General features: G+C 40.2%; 1 protein-coding gene and 1 long non-coding RNA gene across 2 annotated transcripts; both read right to left on the reverse strand.

Moving 5' to 3' along the window:
* Positions 1 to 15,052: 15,052 nt before the first annotated feature.
* Positions 15,053 to 19,184, reverse strand: LOC129742778 (uncharacterized). The gene is made up of 3 exons (XM_055734719.1): positions 16,069 to 19,184; positions 15,314 to 15,780; positions 15,053 to 15,192 (listed from the first exon to the last, which is right to left on the reverse strand). The coding sequence occupies exons 1-3, from the start codon at positions 19,182 to 19,184 to the stop codon at positions 15,053 to 15,055; spliced, it is 3,723 nt and encodes a 1,240-aa protein (XP_055590694.1).
* A 521-nt stretch (positions 19,185 to 19,705) lies between these two features.
* Positions 19,706 to 20,117, reverse strand: LOC129743825 (uncharacterized). Its single transcript, XR_008736691.1, has 2 exons — positions 20,019 to 20,117; positions 19,706 to 19,948 (listed from the first exon to the last, which is right to left on the reverse strand). It is a non-coding gene; the product is annotated as an uncharacterized LOC129743825 (long non-coding RNA).
* Positions 20,118 to 20,837: the final 720 nt, after the last annotated feature.

Below are 20,837 nucleotides of genomic sequence, written 5' to 3' on the forward strand. Positions count from 1 at the left end.
TTTTTTTTAATCTTGGTAAAAATGATCGGGAAATAATCAATCTTTACTTGAAGTTTTTCATGAAGCAGATGGACATAAGTATTCGACACATGCTAACTCATCGCTTTTTTATTAACTTCAAAAGGTTTGTTATATTTGCATATTTTTTATGTGAATAGATTCTAGGAAATGTTCTTTATCAAACAGCTAAAATTTCCATAAGAGGAAAGATTACGTTAAAACAACAAAAATTTCAACAGAACATTAAAAGTGTTGGATGTTTATGTCCAACAGTGTAAGTAGCTATTTTGAAAATTTGAAGCACAATGCAATCTTTTGCTCAAAACTAAACAAATGTGTTTTGATAAGTATGTTTTCATGTTTTAAAAAGGGGCCGGCAGTGTACTTTAAATTGATCCGGATGAAAAACAAATGGATCAAAGCAAGCTTTTGTTCGTCGATACTCGCACGTGTGCTCCACCCTTTTTCGTTATTATGCTTTGAACTTTTCCTTCATTTTGCGTGCGCTAAGATATTTTCGGCATATAAAATCAAAATTTGAGCGAACTCGATTAGTTTTGGGGATGAATAAACCAATTGGTTTAAAATCCCAAAAAAAATCGATTAGTTGCTCAGCAACTTTTGAACTAAACACATGCAAGTTCAACTTGGCTTGCTTAGAGAATCGGCGTTAATAAAAAAAAACCATCAAAACTTAAATCACGATAAATCATTTAAACGAAATCCGAAATAAAAACGAAAACATTTATTTCATTGCATTGAACTGTAATTGAAATCAAATCGACAAACTATAACATTCATTGGAATTTCCAATAAAGATAATCGGTACAAAAATCTATGCATTTCATTTTGTGTATACACAGCAAAAATTATTCCCTGTAAAATTACGCAAATGTCCTGTAACAAAAAGGAGCAGGACTTTTACCGTAATTTTACAGGTCGAAAACATGATTACGTGACATTTAATTTTTAGTGTACAACTTTTTTACAGGACATTTGCTGTAATAATAAATGTATCTTCGTTAACTTGCAAGGAAAACAATTTAAAATTACAGGTTTTGTTAATTACAGTTATTTTAAAGGTTGCAGTTTTCAGTGACACGTAATAGTCAAAAAAAATTTCTGTGTACAGTTGTAAAAAGTATTGGGTTTTGCTTTAGTGCAAAATCACTTAAAAAATCTGATGAAGCTTTTAGCCAGATTTCGGTCAGTGTACTTTATTGTACACAGAAATTTTTTTTGACTATTACGTGTCACCCAGGGATGCCAGGTGTTGAGGATAAAAAATCTGGGCAATTTTGAAAAAAAGTCTGGGAGTGTCTGGAAGATCCCAAATTTGACACTGAACAAGAAATTTGGTTATGCGTGTAACCGGGGGGGGGGGGGAGGGGGGGGGATGGGTTTCAAGTTTAGAACTATACAACAAACACTGTTTCCTACCACGTACCATGCCGATCTTATTTTTAAAAAAATGTTTTTAATGATAATTGGTCAAATACCAATGGAGATTTCAGTCTAATCTGGCACTTACGGATCAAATTCGATACACGAGTATTGATTTCATCACTCAATTTAGAAAGTCTGTAAAATCTGGGCACTCTCAGCAAAAATCTGGACAAAATCTGTGTCTGACCAATATCTGGAAGAAGGGTCAAAAGTCTTGGTTTTACAGACAAATCTGGGCACCTGGCAACCCAGGTGTCACCACTGACCACACTGACATGACACTTAGAACAAACATTCAACCATTTTCTGTCAAATTTTTGTTGTCAGATTTTGCAGGTTCGCAATACCTGGTGGCGAACCTGAAAAATTTGACAAAAAATGCCCTGTAGGAAAAATGATCCTGTTTAGCACGATTTTATAGCAGAAATTGAGTGTTTTTAAAGTTGGGGGCATTTCCTAACTGGGATAGCATTTCTTCAAATCGATCGATGCGCACTCTGGAATCGACATTGCGTACTGTTGGAAAAATTATCCAGAAAACGAAATCGAGTGTCCAGTCAGTATGGTCAGTGGTGTCACTGAAAACTGCAACCTTTAAAATAAATCACCTGTAATTAACAAAACCTATTATTTTAAATTGTTTTCCTTGAAAGTTAACGAAGATTCATTTATTATTACAGCGATTGTCCTGTAAAAAAGTTGAACACTTAAAATTAAATGTCACGTAATCATGTTTTCGACCTGTAAAATTACGGTAAATGTCCTGCTCCTTTTTGTTACAGGACATTTGCGTAATTTTACAGGAAATATTTTTTGCTGCGTATGTTTTTTCCTAAAAGCTTCCCAAATTCTCTAAACTCTTCTATGGAGCACTCTGTGGCGCTACTGTTTGGTTAATATCTCCCATCCCGGTATACGATTTCTCATGCATTGAAAATAATTTTCACTTTAAAGGTAAGTGACATCTGGAGTGAATATTTGCCATACGTAAATTCATGTGAATTTTAAGTGACCGTCAAGTGAAATCACTTAAGTGACCGATCAAGTGAGTTTCAAGTGAGTGGCAAAGTCAATTTCAAATGTTTGCTCAGGTTATTAATATCTTCCAGTTGTAGTGGTTTTTAGGTGAAATTTCGGAATATCAAACATGAATCAACTTTGTTTCTTTAAAACAAAGTATTGTTTAAAAATTACGACGTAAGACCCCTCACTTTTTTCCTTATTTGGGTTCAAATAGAAGTTTCGGTTTGAAAAAATCATTCACTTCCTGACGAGACATTCTGGTTGATCTTTTCTGAAAAAAAAATTAAAAAAAAATAAATTTAACAAGTATTTATTGTTTTGCATGATACATACTTTAACTTCACTGTACTTGAATATTTCCAAAATAAATCATCATCAGAAAACGTATCCAAAACCTGATTGCTTTAAAAAAGGTCACTGCGACGTATTGACCGATTCATATGATGTTTCTGTCTATACCTTTGGAAAAATATAATTGTTTAAAAACATATGTATTAGATACTCTAATTCTACACCTACCGACTCAAACAAAGCTCTGCTGTTTCTTTTCCAAACAACAATAAAACAATCAATTCTGACATTGTTGACATTCGCTAATCAAAAAATCACTTGAATTTTAAGTGATGGGCAAGTGGATATTAGATTAAGTGGCCGGTCAAGTGAATTTCAAGCGAGCATCGCAGACATTTAGTGCCGGTCACTTAAAACTCAAGTGATGAATAAGTGAATATTGATTTGGTCACTTAAAACTTAAGTGAAAGGCAAGTGAAATGTACATGAGCCACTTGAAATGAAGAAATTCACTGAATTTTTGCTTTTAACTGAATCTTCTAGTGTATTTTAAGTGTGATTTTGGGTTCAGTGTGTCATTCTTATGCATGGAAATCTGTGTAAGAGTACACGGTAACCAAAATTACTTTATTTGCTTTACGCATTGCAGAATATAATATCTTTGGCAAAATGCTTTAGCACATTTTGAGCTTTCAGATAGTTAGTCAATTCCTGTCAATTCTGTATATTTTGAAGGGATGCCAGCAATTAAAAAATATTATGGTAGTTTAAGAATCACTTTGCTAAAAATTGAAATGAATTGGAGATTCAATTGTATATTGCTAAAAAAATATTTTGTTTATCTTTTCGGCAAGCTGGACACTCTTTCATTTAGTTATGCTGGGTAAATTGTTTCAGTGTACTGGCAGCATGCGTGTTTACATGAGAGGTATTCTAATTAGAATTTATGCTCGTTTTATGTTGCAAAAATAGCATCTTGCATGCAATAAATTTGTTTATAAATCCTTGCCGGTCAGTTTTGGCACACAAAATATCGAACAGTGTCGTTTCGGAAATTTCTACACGGAATCGAGTTTTTTTTTTTTTTTATAATTCTTTATTTGAAACGGCTCATACGTTTAAGTTTTAAGGAGCCACACTCATTTTTTGTTTTTCACAATCATTTTCTTAGTCTAGCACTTTTTTTTTTAAAGAAAAAAGAAGATAGAAAGGGAAATATGAAAATAAAATAGGGTTATAGACGGAGATCGATAGCTTTTAGATAGAAGTAGATTTCGAACATGTAGTCCAAATCTAGCACAGCTAGTACATCTCTCACTGGAACATTAGGTGGTTTTCCTCGGGCCCGAAGGGAGTCTATTAAATTCGTTCTGGCGACAAGATGGACCTCACACGACCAGACAATATGCTCGATGTCATGGTAACCTTGACCGCAATTACACAAATTGCTGCCAGCAATGTCAAAACGATAGAGTACCGCGTCTAAGGAACAATGATTGGACATGAGACGGGAAAATATACGAATAAAATCCCGACTCAAGTTCAATCTATTGAACCATGGTTTAAGGCTTACCTTTGGGATAATCGAGTGGAGCCACCGACCATCCTCATCCTCGTCCCATTTGCGCTGCCAGTTGACAAGAGAGTTCCCTCGTACCAAGAAGTAGAATTCGTTGAAGACGATTTCACGTGGATACGTGTCGCCTTCCGTCGCCCCCACCTTTGCCAGAGAGTCTGCCTTCTCATTGCCCACTATCGAGCAATGAGAGGGAACCCAAACAAAGGTAATGGTAAAGCGACGTTTTGATAAAGCACTCAAATTATTCCGTATCTTCTCGAGGAAGTACGGCGAGTGCTTTCCCGGTCGTATTGAGCGCATTGCTTCAACAGAGCTTAGACTATCCGTTGCAATATAGTAGTGCCCAACTGGCCGTGAGGCGATGCTGTCCAATGCCCAGTGAATAGCAGCTAACTCTGCTATATATACAGAGCATGGTGACTGGAGATTATAAGAGGCGCTCGTTGTTTCGTTGAAAACTCCAAATCCCGTTGATTCCTCAATTAGAGACCCGTCGGTAAAGTACATTTTATCAGCATCGACGTTTCTATATTTAGCTTCGAAAATTCTTGGAATCAGAAGTGGGCGATGCGGATCCGGGATTCCACGAATTTCCTGCTGCATAGACAAATCAAACTGGACAGAAGAATTATCGTAGTCTGGGCTGAAAACACGAGTTGGAGAGTACGAAGAAGGGTTTACCTGCATTGACATGAGGACATAGTATATAGACATAAAACTTGTTCGAAAATTTTGCTCAAGTAACCTTTCAAAATTAACGATCACCAATGGGTTCATGACCTCACACCTGATGAGGAACCGAAGTGATAGTAGATTGTATCGATCTTTCAAAGGGAGAATTCCTGCCAAAACTTCAAGACTCATGTTGTGCGTTGAGGGCATACAGCCCAAAGCGATGCGGAGACAGCGGTATTGGATACGCTCGAGTTTGATGAGGTGAGATTTGGCAGCTGACTGGAAACAAAAGCTACCATATTCCATCACTGAAAGAATGGTTGTTCGATACAATTTTAAAAGATCTTCTGGATGGGCTCCCCACCAGGTGCCAGTGATTGATCGGAGAAAATTGATTCTTTGTTGGCATTTTCCTTTCAGATACTCAATATGGGTTCTCCAGGTACATTTGGAATCAAACCAAACCCCAAGATACTTAAAACACCTCGATTGAGTGATCGTTCTGCCTAGGAGTTGAAGCTTAGGTTGAGCAGGTCTATGTTTTTTAGAGAAAACAACCATCTCCGTTTTCTGTGGGGAAAACTCAATCCCAAGCCCCAAAGCCCAGGAAGACAATCTGTCTAAAGTATCTTGTAAAGGTCTGTGCAGATGAGACTCGGAGGATCCTGTTACAGACACCACGCCGTCATCTGCAAGTTGTCTTAGAGTGCAGCCTTCAGAGAGACAACTGTCGATGTCACTTACGTAAAAGTTGTACAAAAGTGGACTTAAACATGAACCCTGAGGGAGGCCCATGTAAGAGGTTCTTCTAACTGCAATATCTCCGTGAGCAAAGTTCAGATGTTTCTCACAAAGCAAGCTGTATAAGATGTTGTTCAATAGTGGAGGCAGACCCCGGGAGTGCAACTTGTCTGACAACACCTCTATTGAGACTGCATCAAAAGCTCCCTTTATGTCTAGAAACACTGAAGCCATTTGCTCACGTTTTGCGTACGCCATTTGTATCTCTGAAGACAGCAAAGCAAGACAATCGTTTGTCCCTTTGCCCCTTCGAAACCCAAATTGAGTATCTGAAAGGAGACCATTTGCTTCTACCCATTTATCCAAACGAAACAAAATCATTTTCTCCATCAACTTGCGTATACAAGACAACATCGCTATTGGACGGTACGAATTCGCATCGGACGCTGGTTTTCCGGGCTTTTGGATAGCGATAACTCTTACTTGTCTCCACTCTTGGGGAACAATGTTGTTCTCCAAGAATTGATTAAATAAATTTAACAAGCGAAATTTGGCGGCGTCCGGAAGGTTTTTCAACAAGTTAAATTTGATTTTATCAATTCCCGGAGCTGAATTGTTGCAAGAGAGAAGGGCAAGTGAAAATTCGACCATCGAAAAGCTGGAATCCAGACCACACCTATCAGGAGGCACGTTCCGGATTATTTTTTGCACAGGTGTGGAATCTGGACAGACTTTCCGTGCGAAGTTGAATATCCATCTATGTGAATGTTCCTCATTTTCATTTGTAGAAGATCGATTACGCATGCTTCGTGCAACTTTCCACAAGGTACTCAGAGATGTTTCCCGTGATAAACCGCCTACAAAATTCCGCCAATACGCCTTCTTTTTCCCTTTGATCAATTTTTTAAACTGATTTTCGAAGGTAACATAGGTTTCAAAAAGGACGAGAGTTCCATGTTTTCGAAAATCTTTAAATGCTTTCGATTTGTCCTTATAAAGCTTGGAACATTGCTGGTCCCACCATGGATTAGGAGGCCTTCTAGGAATAGATGAATTTGGGATCGGTTTTGTTTGAGCGCAAAGTGCACTTTCATGTATCATACGTGAAAGAAAGTTATACTCCTCTAAAGGGGGTAAAACATTCATAGAATCGATGGATTTTGTTATTTCGTCCGAGTACTTTTTCCAGTCGATGTGTCTTGTAAGGTCATATACCATATTTGTTGAATTTGAAGAGCTGGCCCCATTGGTGATTGTAATTTTGATTGGCAAGTGGTCACTACCATTGAGATCAGGGATTACCTTCCACTGGCAATCCAATGATAATGAATTTGAGCAGAGTGAGAGGTCAATTGCACTTGGTCTTGCAGGAGGTTTAGGTACTCGTGTTTTTTCACCCGTGTTCAAAATTGTTAAATTGAAACTGTCACAAATGTCATAAATAAGAGAAGAACGACTATCGTCAGTTTGTTCTCCCCAAACAGTTCCATGTGAATTGAAATCACCCAGGATCAACCTTGGCTCAGGAAGCACTGAGCAAAGGTCCTCTAGATGACTTCGATCCACTGCAACTCTATGAGGCCAGTACAAACTGACAACACATAAGTCCTTACCTCTTATAGTTGTATGACATGCAACAGCTTCAATTCCTCCTGATAAAGGGAGGTGGATTCTATAAAAGGAGTGGCGCTTATTGATCCCCAAAAGCACCCCTCCATAAGAATCGTCGCGATCCAGACGGATAATGTTAAAATCGTGGAAAGAGATGTTTGATTGAGAAGAAAGCCATGTTTCAGAAAGGGCAAAAATATCGCAACTAGTTTCATAAAGAAGAAATTTGAACGGATCCAGTTTAGGGATAATACTACGACAATTCCACTGTAAAACAGTGATATCTCCGACCTCTCGGCGTAAATTAGCCATCGAGAGAGATAAACACTGAAAGAATGGGCCAAGTTTGCATCAACTGCTTTAAAAATGTCTTTACTATAGGGAGCATCGCTGATACGATGTCTCTTATCGATTCAGATACGTTTAAAAATGATAATATTCCATTTAAGATGTCACTCAACTTAAAAATTCCCGATTGAATAGATGGATCAGTCGAGACTGCGGTAGGTTTTGGGGTTTTCGAACTCCCCGCTACTTCTGGTTTGTTCAGGGGTACAAAATTCATGGAAAATCCTGGCGGGACTGCTTTTTCTTTTCCTGAAGTAGATGGTTTTTGTCTACCGTTGATTGAGGAGTTAACTGTAGGTATTTTTTTTGGAATTTTGGGGATCTTTGGAGCTGGTTTAGAGCGTTTTCGGGAGTTGGCTACAAAAACAATAGGATGATCTTCATCAGTCGTGTCAGTATCTCCATTGTCAACTGGCAGTACTGAAAAAATATTACTAGGCTGAGGCTGAGCCGGGGGAGAAGCGCTCTTCAAAATAGCGGCGTAAGAACGATTTGATCGTTCTTTCAAAGAGCGCCTCTCCTTATCCCAGCGACTCTTAAATGCCTCGCACACAGAGATATCATGAGGAGAGCCCCCGCAATAGATACATTTCTGCTCTAATGCTGAGCACGCTCCTTCCTCATGATTCTCTCCGCAACGAGAGCACCGTGCTTTGTTGCAACAATGGGACTCGGTATGGCCCAATTTGATGCACCTTTTGCAACTCATTGGGCGAGGCACAAAGAGTCGCACAGGAAGCCTCAACATTCCGTCAATCAAGACGTAGTGAGGGAGGGCGGTTCCCGCGAAGGTAACACGAAATGAGGCTGAAGGCGAATACCCTTTAACTCCATTTACGACGTTGGCAGTTTTAAGTTGACGACAATCCAAGATTTCGACCGAAGTCGAATCAAGGCCTTTAAACTTACCAACGCCCTTGGATTTAATGTAGTCTTCCTCCAGACTCATTTCCGTTATCACACCCTCGATCTCTACGTTTCGAGACGGAATGAAAACATGGTACTCAAGCCGAAAGAAATTGCTGGCAACAATTTCATTGGCAGCTTTTCGATCAGCCACAACAACGCGCAACTTGTCTGGTCGCACCTTGGTTATGCTGGTCACGGAGGTCCACCTCGCCAGATCTCTGGTTATCTGAACCACGTTAAGTCGTTTTCCACCGGTTTTGGGCCGGATGAAAACCACCCAAGGCCCATTAAAAGTTGAACCATCTGTGTAGGTTCGGAGCCGGGTAGGTCTACTGTTAACTGTGGGTGATGCAAGATTATCATCCATCGGAGCATGGGAAGCATTTGAAGGACCAGCAACAGCTGAATCCTCCAAATGCTCCTCATCCTCGTAGGTGACACTTTCGTCATCCACAGTTAACGGGTGGGGCCCCCCGCCTTCGCTCATATTTTAAAACAGAGACACGAAGGCCTTCCGTGATAAAAATATGAGCGGAGCAAAACACGATCAAAATATAAAGGGAAAGAAGATAGCAAGTAGAAAAAGTTAAAATAGAGTAAAATAAACTTACAGGTTTTCAAGCACTTCTTAAAGATAAATTATTTTCAGTGTTTTTTCTTCTTTGTTGTAAACAAAACAAAACCACGTGGTCCTCCGTTGATCGATATTGGCTTCGGCGATGACAACGATGACAACGGCAACGAATCTTTGGCGAGCCGGGCAATGCACCCGCTATCCGTTCACGGTAGACAAATTCGGATCCGCCGGATAAACACCCAAACGGTACACAAACCTTCTTATTTGTTGTTGTAGTTGATCCAGTGATGATGATGTGGCTTTGTTTGGTGGCCACCCTTCGCTTGGTTGGGTTATATCAGCAGTCACCAAACGATGGCCTTGACCAACCACGTGGTTTGGGAGGAACAATACCTTCCTCGGTTGCCACTAATTGGATCAGCTCCAATGGTCCTTTGGGTAAACGGCAACAGCACGAAAATCCGAACCCAATGGTTCGTCAGCAGGAATGCCCAAACGGTGCGAAAAAGTCCGGATGTGTCGGGCTGGAAACGCGACGCGTGAAAAACTAACCACACTTATTGCACTATTGTTTTGAAGAGCGGGTAAAAGTGCGACTGCACGCTTCGACGTCAACGTTTCGAATGACGGAATCGAGTTGTGCGGGCACGATTCGGAGTGTAGATTTTCGTGCGACAAGTTGATCTAACGTGATTTCCGGAATTTATATTCAAAATTCGAGCAAAAAACGGTGTTTCGAGTCGGAAATATTATTTGAAACGGTTTCAAAGTTAAGAACAGTTTGTGAAATAGTGTTAAATAAGAAAAAGCTAACTATTTTAACGCCAAATCGGGCGATAGAGACGCCAGTGAGAGTGAAGTGGGAAAGTGAGGTTATATTGAGAATCGAAAAAATGAAAGTGCAAGAAAAATAAAATGGCGAACGTTCCAGAACAATATTCTTTACCGGAGGATCAAGATATGGCTAACCCACAAAATCCCGTTGGACGTTTACCGGCGGAAAAAATTAAAGAAAAAATTAATTACCAATATACGGCTGGAGATCAAGGGCCGTTCAGGGTATTGGTTGAGAAAATCGACAGAAATGATGGTAACCAAATCAACAAATTATCGCTTGCTAACACATTACGTAAAATGATGTTGTTTAAAGCCCACATAATCGACCTAAAAAACGTAGGAAAACACAAAATTATGGTTTATCTCAACAATTACCAATTGGCAAACCGGCTTACAGTTGAAGACAGTCTCAAGGAAAAAAACTACAGAGCTTACATTCCCCAGCACCTGATAGCAGTTGCAGGAGTTATTGCGGACGTCCCCTTAGACATCTCGGAAGAAGATTTTTTGGAGGGAATAGAATGTGAATACCAAATAATGAAAGTGCAACGACTCACAAGGTGGGTTGTGGAAAAGGAGAAAAAGGAACCAACGCAGCGGGTAAGTGTTCTGTTTAGAACAAACAAGTTACCGGATTCCGTTAAAGTTTTTCACTGCTCGATGAAGGTACGCCCCTTCTTTAGAAAAACTTATATTTGTTTAAACTGCCTTCGTTATAACCACCGCACTGAAAATTGCAAGGGAAAAAGGAGATGTCAAAAATGTTCAAAAATCCACACAAATATCGTAGAATATAACAACTGCTCACAAGGAACCAAATGTTACCACTGTCGAACTGACCATCCAACCACAGATGTGAACTGCCCTGAACGAGCTCGTCAGAACAACATACAGGCGATTTTGGCTCGCACCAACCTGACTTCTGTCGAAGTCATCGAACAGTTCCCGACGAAGACGCAGAATTATTACGAGGCACTCGTGGATGCAGCTCAAGACCCGACCCCACAAGAATCATACGCTAGTATGACGGCTGGGAAATTTCAGCAAAAGAGGCAGGAAAGCAGAATTGTTCATCGTAAACGAGAAGCAGAAAAAACCAATCCGACACTCATCAGCGACCAGGTGTCCATGTTTGAAAACAAAAGGAAGGACAAAACCGAACACCAACAAGCACCGTTTGCACTGTTCAATAAATACAGGACCACGGAAGCAGAACGATTTAAAGCAAATCTACGGAAAATACAACCAGGTAAGACCATATCCAGTAAAGATAACGAGCCCACCCCATCATCGAGCAAACAGCTTCGTCTCGATGACGGCACACACAGAGAAAAATTTTCGTCTTTCATTAATGATATGATAGGTAAAGGAGAAATTAATCCAAAAAGTTTAGAAATTCTTAAAGATAATAAAAAGCAATGCTAATGATACAATCATGAAAATATTACAAGCAAATGTTCAAAGTTTAACCAAGAATAAAGATGAAATTCTCCGGATACTTTCGGAGGATAACTTTACAATCGCTATTCTATCATTATTGGGTTCCATAAAATACTCGAATCGAGGCACGACAGTTATGGTGGTGTAGGAATTTTGCTGAGTAACAAGCTAAATTACCTCAGGCTATCCACGTCAGTCCCATGTGACAACATTCAACTCGTAGCGATCAAACTTATTAAACTAGATCTTGTGGTGGCGGCAGTATATGTCGCACCTTCCATTGATAGAACCGACTTTGAGACTAGTATGCATTCGATTTTCCTTCAACTCAGCCAGTATAGAAGAGTTATTTTCGGAGGTGATGTAAATTGTCATCACACGGCGTGGGGTGACGATAAAACTGATTTGAAAGGCTCGCTGCTTATGAGTATGATTAACTATTCGGACATGCTGTTACTAAATACTGGCGAAAAAACATTCAAACCATTAGAATCGGGTAGGAGAGCGACTGCTATTGACATTACGTTATGTTCAGCAAGCCTTCTCCAAGTTGTTCAGTGGAAATTACATCAGCAAACAATAGGATGCAGTGAACACTTACTTATCGAAGTAAATGTTACCAACGAAAAACACAATGAGTCACAATATTTTACTAACCACACGAAAATTTATGAAGATATTTCTAAATTAGAGAGTGAGGAAATCCTTAATTTAGAAGGGCTCAGAAATAAAATAAAAGAGAGTATCAAAAGAAACACAAAAAAAGTAAATACATTCCGAAACAATGGTGGGATAAACAGGTTGAAGAATCGTGGATACGCAAAAACGAGGCACTAAAAAAATTTAATAATAACAGTACACTTGAAAATGCTATCATTGTCAGACGAACAAGAGCGATATTTCTTCGTAAAAAGAAAAAGGCAACTCGGAAAAATATTGAAAACTTTGCTGCCAGTATAGATCCACAATGCAGTTCAAAAGAACTGTGGATAAAGATCAACAGAATAGCTGGAAACAAAAACAAAAAAAGGGTAAATAATCCAGTCCAGGAAGATTTTCGAATGGCTGATCAATTTTTAGATTTGCACTGTCTGCAATTACAGTCTAATTAACTCAGAAACATGGGAAAACATTCTTTCTAAAAAGCGATCAAATTCAGCCCCATCTAGTGACCTCATTACGTATGGAATGCTGAAAAAACTAAAATCATGCGTTAGAGACGTCATTATCGACGATTTGAATAAAATGTTTATATCAGGATCCCTATCTGCCCGTCTTAAAGAAATTAAGGTGATCGCTATTCCAAAACCTGGCAAGGACCAGTCCACCATTGAAGGGAAAAGACCAATCTCACTGGTACCAACTTTAACTAAAATAATTAACAGTGCAGTTCTGTTTAAGATTCAGGAACATATTGAAGCACATGCCGTACTACCTCAGTTATCGTTTGGGTTTAGACAAAGACTTTCGACTTCAACGTGCGTTAATTATTTAATAAACACCATTGTTCTGGATAGAACAAGAAAAAAAAACAATATGTTCCGATTTGTTGAACCGATTTGATTTATTCCGCTGATCGGTTAAAAAATTCCTGTGGTACATATAATCCGGTTTGTTTAGTAATAAGATTTATATAATAAAAGTTTAACTTACGTTTGTGTTTTAGTTTAATTCTTCGAATTTGAGCTGGGTATGATTTTGTTGTTTTTAACTCTTTTCACCTATCATTCGGAAACAAACTATTATTTCTTTTTCAAATTCCTTCTTTGTTTTTCAGTTACCTTTTGTGAAGAGTGGTCACTTTAGTGTCCGGAATAACAGGGTATGCTACGAAATGTGGTCGAGAATCACCTCTAACCTATAAATTACGAATTTTCTAAATGTCTTTTCAAGGTGTAATATATATTTTAAACTCTAGTTACCTATGCTCTACTACCAATGATTGTTCGCTTGAAAGAGTATCTGCAACCACAGCACAGCTTAATCCTCTAAATCCGTAAATTTCTATCGATTACAATAATCGCGAACGATCTTAAGACACGCTTTGTCATAAAGACTTTGCAAGAGGAAGTGGTTTACATCGATCTGTTTTTTGACATTTAGAATAAAGGTACGCTACGGTATGTTTTAAATAGTGTAAGTGTGTGTTGGATTAAGGTGCGTTGACACGTCCGAGACGTTCGTCACAGTCCCCCCGGTGACCAGACCCTTCTGGGTCACTATCGTTTGCACCGATATCCAAAACAGCAAGTTTCAGAGCCGGTCTTTCCAGAATTCCATTCATTGTTTGCACCACTGCTGAACGTACTTGACCATCAACCGCTAACTTCGTGTCGATCACCCGACCTTTGGGCCAACAGTTTCTCGGTGACTCAGGATCTACCACGACGACAATATCACCCTTTTTAATAGGGTCTACTTCTGAAAACCATTTACTTCTGCGAGTTATTTCTGGAAGATACTCTGCCACCCAACGTTTCCAGAAAGCATTTGCTATCGCTTGAGACACCATCCAAGTTTTACGAAGAGCTTTACCGCTGTCGGCGAACTGCACTAGAGGTTTGCACCCAGTAGAAGAATTTTGAAGTAAACTGTTGGGAGTAAGAGCTGGTTCCGATTCGTTGTCGATAGGGACGTAGGTCAGCGGTCGTGAATTAAGAATATTTTCAACTTCTATCAATGCGTTCCGCAAAACTTCATCTGACGGGAGACGTTGTGTTGGTAAGATGACTGATAAAACTCTTTTTGCTGATTGGATGAGCCGTTCCCAACTCCCTCCCATGTGGGGTGAAGCCGGAGGGTTAAACGTCCACTTAGTATCTTCCGATGAAAATTCAGCGATCAATTCCTGCTGATTTACTCCATCCAAGGCCATCTTTAGCTCCTTACTTGCTCCAATAAAGTTCGTGCCTCGATCGCTTATTATTTCCACAGGCACACCTCGTCTAGCTATTACATTTCGGATTGCCATAATACAAGAAGAAGTTGTAAGTGAATGTGCTATTTCTATGTGAACTCCGCGAGTTGTAAGGCACGTAGCTAACACACCCCAACGCTTTTCCACGCGACGACCAACAGCCACCAGCATTGGACCAAAATAGTCAACACCCATGAAGGAGAAGGGTCGAACATACGCGGCAACCCGAGCTGGAGGAAGGTCCGACATTCGGGGTGGTGTTGGTTTTGACATACGATTTTTGCAAAATTGGCAGTATTTTTTAACATTATTATACACTGAGCGAATTCTAGGAACATAGTATTTACTTCGAACCTCATTAATTACTGCTTGATGCATTTGATGACGGAATTTGCAATGTATTTTATGGATCAAGAGAAGCGTTAATCGATGTTTTCCGGGAAGTATTACTGGGTGTTTAAAAGCCTCATCTAAACCTTTTAATGCGCTCAAACGTCCACGAGTTCGCATAACTTCGAATTCATCTAAATATGGTTCAATTTTATACAACGAACTGGATTTAGGAATATCACCTTTCGATTTCAAAATATTCCACTCGTCGCTGTAATACTCACGTTGTGCGTTCCGGTATAAGTAATTGGCAGCCTTTGCCAGCTCCTCACCAGTGGCTGGACCAGTTATACAGATTTATACTTCCTAATGTTTTCAGGATACCGCTGTACATATGCTGTGACACGTAACCACTTTTCCCAATCGGAATACCTTGAGGGAAGTATTTCCCACCCATCGTTGTAGGAGCTGATGTGGTGTAGGAAACAAGATTTGGAAGGACGAAGTTCTTCTTTCGTCGAAGTCAATTCTGGCATTGTTGGCCAGTCACTCTCTGGTTCTAAAAGGAATTGAGGACCACGAAACCAACGACTGGTTCCATCGAAACTTGGTGCGCACTTCCATTTGGTAGCTTCATCAGCGACATTCAGCTTGGTTGGCACCCATTTCCATTCGTTGAGGTCAGTTTCTTCCAGCAACTCACTGACACGATTCGCAACAAATGCGGAGTAGCGACGATGATCAGATCGTAACCAGAAAAGTACGTCGCGGGCATCTGTCCAGAAATACCGTTTCGAAATTTTGTAAGTGTGACCTTTCTCGACGCATTTAGCCAAACGACATCCAACAACAGCAGCTTGCAATTCCAAACGAGGGATGGAAACAAATTTCAACGGCGCTACGCGACTTTTTGCTGTAACTAACGAGGTTTCTACTACTCCGTGCTCGTCGAATCGAAAATAGCAAACGGCAGCAATGCCATTCTCGCTGGCGTCCACGAACGTGTGAAGCTGAACTATGTTGCTAGAGCTGATAGATGTTTTGAGTCGATAGCACCTTGGAATTTCCAACGACTCAAGATTAGGTAGAAATTTTAACCAAGCTTTCCATTTTTCGAATTCGCTATCACCAATAGGATCATCCCAGCTGATACCTGTCCTCCATACATCTTGTAGAAGGATTTTAACGAACATGAGATAATGTGCAACGAGTCCAAGAGGATCGTAGATTGTCATTATTGTACTCAACAACTCTCTTTTGGTTGGACGGTTTCCCTGAAGCAATATTTTTTCATTTCTTTTGGAAAAGACCTTGTAAGAAAATATATCGGATTTAGTTGCCCACCACATTCCGAGAACTTTTTCGTTAGCTACCTCAGTAGCGATATCGAGATTTTTTTCTAACACGGGTTTTGCTCCCAAAGCTGCGAGTACACTGGATGAATTTGAAATCCAGTTCCGCATCTCAAAGCCACCACTTGAATGTATAAAGTGGACTTCTTTAGCTATTTTTATAGCTTCTTCTTCCGTTTCTACGGACAAGAGCATATCATCGACATAATGACCTTTGATTGCGTCAACAGCTGCTGGATAGTGTGTGCGAAAGCGATCGGCATTTTCGTTTTTTACGAAAATCGCACAGCTGGGAGAACATGTAGCTCCAAATGACATCACGCAAAGAACGTATACATCCGGGTTTTCTTGGTGCTCGTGTTCGCGCCATAAGAATCGTTGGCAGTGTTGATCGTCCTCCTTGATGAGCACCTGGTGAAACATCTCGCGAATGTCTCCTCCGATGGCCACCAGGTGCTCGCGAAATTTGTACAACACAGCTGGTAATTCCGTTAATTGATCGGGTCCTTTCAAGAGGAGAGAATTAAGCGAAATACCGTTTGTAGCTGCGGCGGCATCCCACACGATGCGGAGTTTGCCGGGCTTGTTTGGGTTGAATACAGGAAACATTGGGAGGTACCATTTACGTTTTCGGGGAATATTAGCTTCAGCTTCAGTCAGCTTGCGGGCATATCCTTTTTTGACATAGTCTTTAATCATCGTTCTAAGAGCTTCTGCTAGTAGTGGGTCACGCCTCATCCTTCTTTCCAAACAGTGAAAGCGTTTCATGGCTGTGTACTTAGTATCTGGCGTACGCACGTCTTCGTATTTCCAAAGCAGTCCCATTTCATATCGCCCATCACGAAACGTTATCTGGGAACGCATCATTTCGAACGCTCGTTCTTCTTCTTTGGACATAGGCAGTTGCTCTGATTTAGCTATTCCCAAGCTCTCGAGAGTAAAAAAATACTTAACGAAGTTATGGAGATCACAATCATTATTTTCAGATTGGGTGCCGACGTGAAAGTTAGATTGGAACATATCGTTTGCTGTTTGTGGGGAACCAGAATTTCTGCCGAAGAGAACCCAACCCAGCCGTGTCTTTGCTGCTACTGGTTGGTCGATCTTACCTTCTCTACTGTCGAGAGAATGTGTAACTCTGACGTTGTTTATACCAATCAGGATCCTCGGACGGGCATTATGGTAGGAATTGATTGGAAGACCTTGCAAGTGGTGATACTGCTTAGTCATTTCATTAAAATCGAGTGATTGTGGTGGGAGTTTCAACTGCTTCACTGTGTGGACTTCAGACAACCTGATTTTATTTGCCGGATTCAAAACACTGGAGATTTGTACCGAAACCAATCGAGAAGCATCTTCGTATCGATAAGTATCAGCTGTCCAGTGAAGGCATAACGGGCTGGAGATCCCTTCCAACTGGAGTTCTTCAGCTAAGTCTTCTTCGAGAAGCGTTAACGACGATCCATCATCTAAGAAAGCATGGGTATGGATTTCGATGTCATTGTTATATAGAACCACAGGAACGTAGCGGAACAAAATTTGCTGATATGTACTGCGATGTGTGTTGAGGTTCATCTCTACGACATGGCTGCTTGATGTTCCAGGTTGTGGTTCGGAATTGGGAGCGACAGGCTGTGGTTCGGGATTGGGAGCGACAAGTTGTGGTTTAGAAGAAGTGTCATTGTGCGGCAGTGGGTGGTGTTTGCGAGTACAACCATTCACGCCGCAACACACGTTACGTCTACAATAAGCACCGTGTATCTTTAAACAACGCCTGCACAAACTCAAATTTCTCTGGGCTGCCCAACGAGATGATACATTCATTTGTGTAAATACTGAGCATTTTTCTACAGCTCCGCAGTTTTGCTGACAGATTACACAACCGTCATTCTTGGATGTTAACACCTGTGGTTCTGGTGTTGGAAATGGTTCCCGATGAGCATATAGAAAACCGTCTTCTTTGCGTCCCTTTCGTTTAGGTTCAGAAATAGTCGGGTGAGGTTTAACGTTTACGGCGCTGGCTGCCTGTGCCAAACTATACAACCAATCACTGAAATCATCGAGTGTAACTCGTTCGATATTTTGTATATGAACACCCCAGGTTAATTTTATCATAAATGGCAAACGCTCTACCAATTCTTGCCGCAAAGATACATGGTAAAGGTGATCATCCAATTTGCAGGCCTTCACTGTAGCTACCAAATTACGAACTGCAATCGAAAAGTCAACAAGACTTTCAAGCTTATCCTCTTTCGGTGCCGGTAAAGACCGTACCTTTTGAATCAGAGTGTTGATGATGTACTCTGGACGTCCATAGAGCATTTTCAGAGTTGCAATCACACTGTCCACATTTGAAGGATGTAGTAATTGGCTTCGTACAGAGTCTTTAGCCTTCCCTCCAAGGCAACGTTGTAAACGCAGAATATTTTCCTCCGCTGTATAACCGCACATTTTTGTCGAACTTTCGAAAGTAGCCAAAAAAAGCGGCCATTCTTCCGGATCACCACTAAACGAGGGTAACTCCTTTGAAACAGCTAGACGAGCTGTTACTTGGCTGCGATTCAGTAACATGGGATCGAAACCAGCCATTGATCCAGGCATTGGGTGGTGCGATTGTTCGACCGGATGATGCGGTTGTTCGAGCGGATAATGCGGTTGTTCAACTGGTGACGAATGATGATTTGGAATACCTAGTGATGAGGGTTCTTCAGTTGGCATAGAAGAACTTCTGGCAGCCCTCATGAGAATTTCGAATCGTTGCTCCAAGTACTTGGTTTCCAAAGCTTTTCGTTCTTCCAACAAACGGAGCTGCAATTCGACTTCCTCCGATATATTAGGCGGTTGTTTATGGCAACGCTGTGGCGTGCTGTACGAGTTGACAGACGACGATGAATTTGCCGTAGATTCCAAATTAGTCGGTTCTCCGTTAGGGTAGTCTCCAGCACATTCCGTTTGTTTGCTATTAATCCGAACGTTACTTTTTGATTTCGCAGAAGCAGGATTATTCGGTATACAAGCGTGGCAGTACCAAGAACGGTTCTCGACATCCTCTGACACTCCTGCGCACTCAAAATGATTCCAGTTGTGGCACTTATCACACTGCACCATCCTGCTGGTGTCCTCATTGTGGCAAACAGTGCAGTTGTGATTTTTTGAACGATTCTTCTTATTCTTCCTGCCCATTCCGGTAAGATGAATCTCCAGCTCGAAAACGAATTTTTTAAATTGTTCTGGATAGAACAAGAAAAAAAAACAATATGTTCCGATTTGTTGAACCGATTTGATTTATTCCGCTGATCGGTTAAAAAATTCCTGTGGTACATATAATCCGGTTTGTTTAGTAATAAGATTTATATAATAAAAGTTTAACTTACACACAAAATTTTCGAGGCCGGAAATTAGCAAAAATTTGCTCAAATTTGACCAGCTAGAAACTTAGCAATCAATTTAGCAAAATTTTCGAACTGAAATTTTAGCAAACGAGAGAAAAATTTAGCCGCCGCAATTTTTGCTCACTTTTTTAGCAAAACCGGTAGAAAAGAGCTCCGGATCTGAAATTTCAAAATTTATAGTTTTTTCTCTGCTAATTCGAAGGGAATGCTTGATCATTAAATAGAATGCACGAATAATTTCACTTTTAATTTATTTTTCACATTTTTTCGGAAGTTCATTTACCACTTTTCGTTGAATTGAAAGTAATTCGTTCCGTTCCTGAACGCACCTTCCGGCGAGCGAAATGCCAAGGGCCGACCCTCATCAACGAATGCACCTGGGTTGTGTCGGATGCAGCGCGTTGACATGCCAGTTGTGGCCACTCTTTATTTCCAGACTGTTGCAAAAAGAAAACCGTCGTGTTTACCGGCAGTTGCAACCTGGTAGGAAAAACAAACAATTTGGAATTTCACAATCGGAAAATCGGTACACTTCAAGATCGGCCCTTACCTGTACGCATCCGGTGTCTATTTGACCACAATTTTTACGTTGAACTAGCCACCAAACGAACCGCAATCATTGAATTATCGGAACCGCACTGATCAATTCGATTTGTTGTTCTTCTCCCAACTGACGGCGGCTGCTGTCTATGAACAAAGCGGCTAGAAAACCTTACTTTTACTAAAATCAAGCAAGATTAACTTTCTTATTACTAAAATTGAGTAAATTTAGTTTTTTGCTAACTCGAAAGTAAAAAAATATTTTTGCTAACGGAAAGTAACAGCGAATTTTTGCTAAATGGAGCTCCGAAAGTTTTGTGTGTACGTTTGTGTTTTAGTTTAATTCTTCGAATTTGAGCTGGGTATGATTTTGTTGTTTTTAACTCTTTTCACCTATCATTCGGAAACAAACTATTATTTCTTTTTCAAATTCCTTCTTTGTTTTTCAGTTACCTTTTGTGAAGAGTGGTCACTTTAGTGTCCGGAATAACAGGGTATGCTACGAAATGTGGTCGAGAATCACCTCTAACCTATAAATTACGAATTTTCTAAATGTCTTTTCAAGGTGTAATATATATTTTAAACTCTAGTTACCTATGCTCTACTACCAATGATTGTTCGCTTGAAAGAGTATCTGCAACCACAGCACAGCTTAATCCTCTAAATCCGTAAATTTCTATCGATTACAATAATCGCGAACGATCTTAAGACACGCTTTGTCATAAAGACTTTGCAAGAGGAAGTGGTTTACATCGATCTGTTTTTTGACATTTAGAATAAAGGTACGCTACGGTATGTTTTAAATAGTGTAAGTGTGTGTTGGATTAAG

This window comes from Uranotaenia lowii, chromosome 2 (assembly GCF_029784155.1).
Source record: "Uranotaenia lowii strain MFRU-FL chromosome 2, ASM2978415v1, whole genome shotgun sequence".
Taxonomy (NCBI): domain Eukaryota; kingdom Metazoa; phylum Arthropoda; class Insecta; order Diptera; family Culicidae; genus Uranotaenia; species Uranotaenia lowii.

What these genes read in the sequence shown, in the direction of transcription:
- LOC129742778 (XM_055734719.1), bottom strand. Translation starts at nt 19,184, where the DNA reads ATGGTGCAGTGTGATAAGTGCCACAACTGGAATCATTTTGAGTGCGCA. An exon ending in GAAAAAGTTCTCGGAATGTG is followed by an intron (nt 15,781 to 16,068) that starts GTGGGCAACTAA and finishes GGAAATTCCAAG; the next exon opens with GTGCTATCGACTCAAAACAT. An exon ending in AAGTTTCGATGGAACCAGTC is followed by an intron (nt 15,193 to 15,313) that starts GTTGGTTTCGTG and finishes ACACCACATCAG; the next exon opens with CTCCTACAACGATGGGTGGG.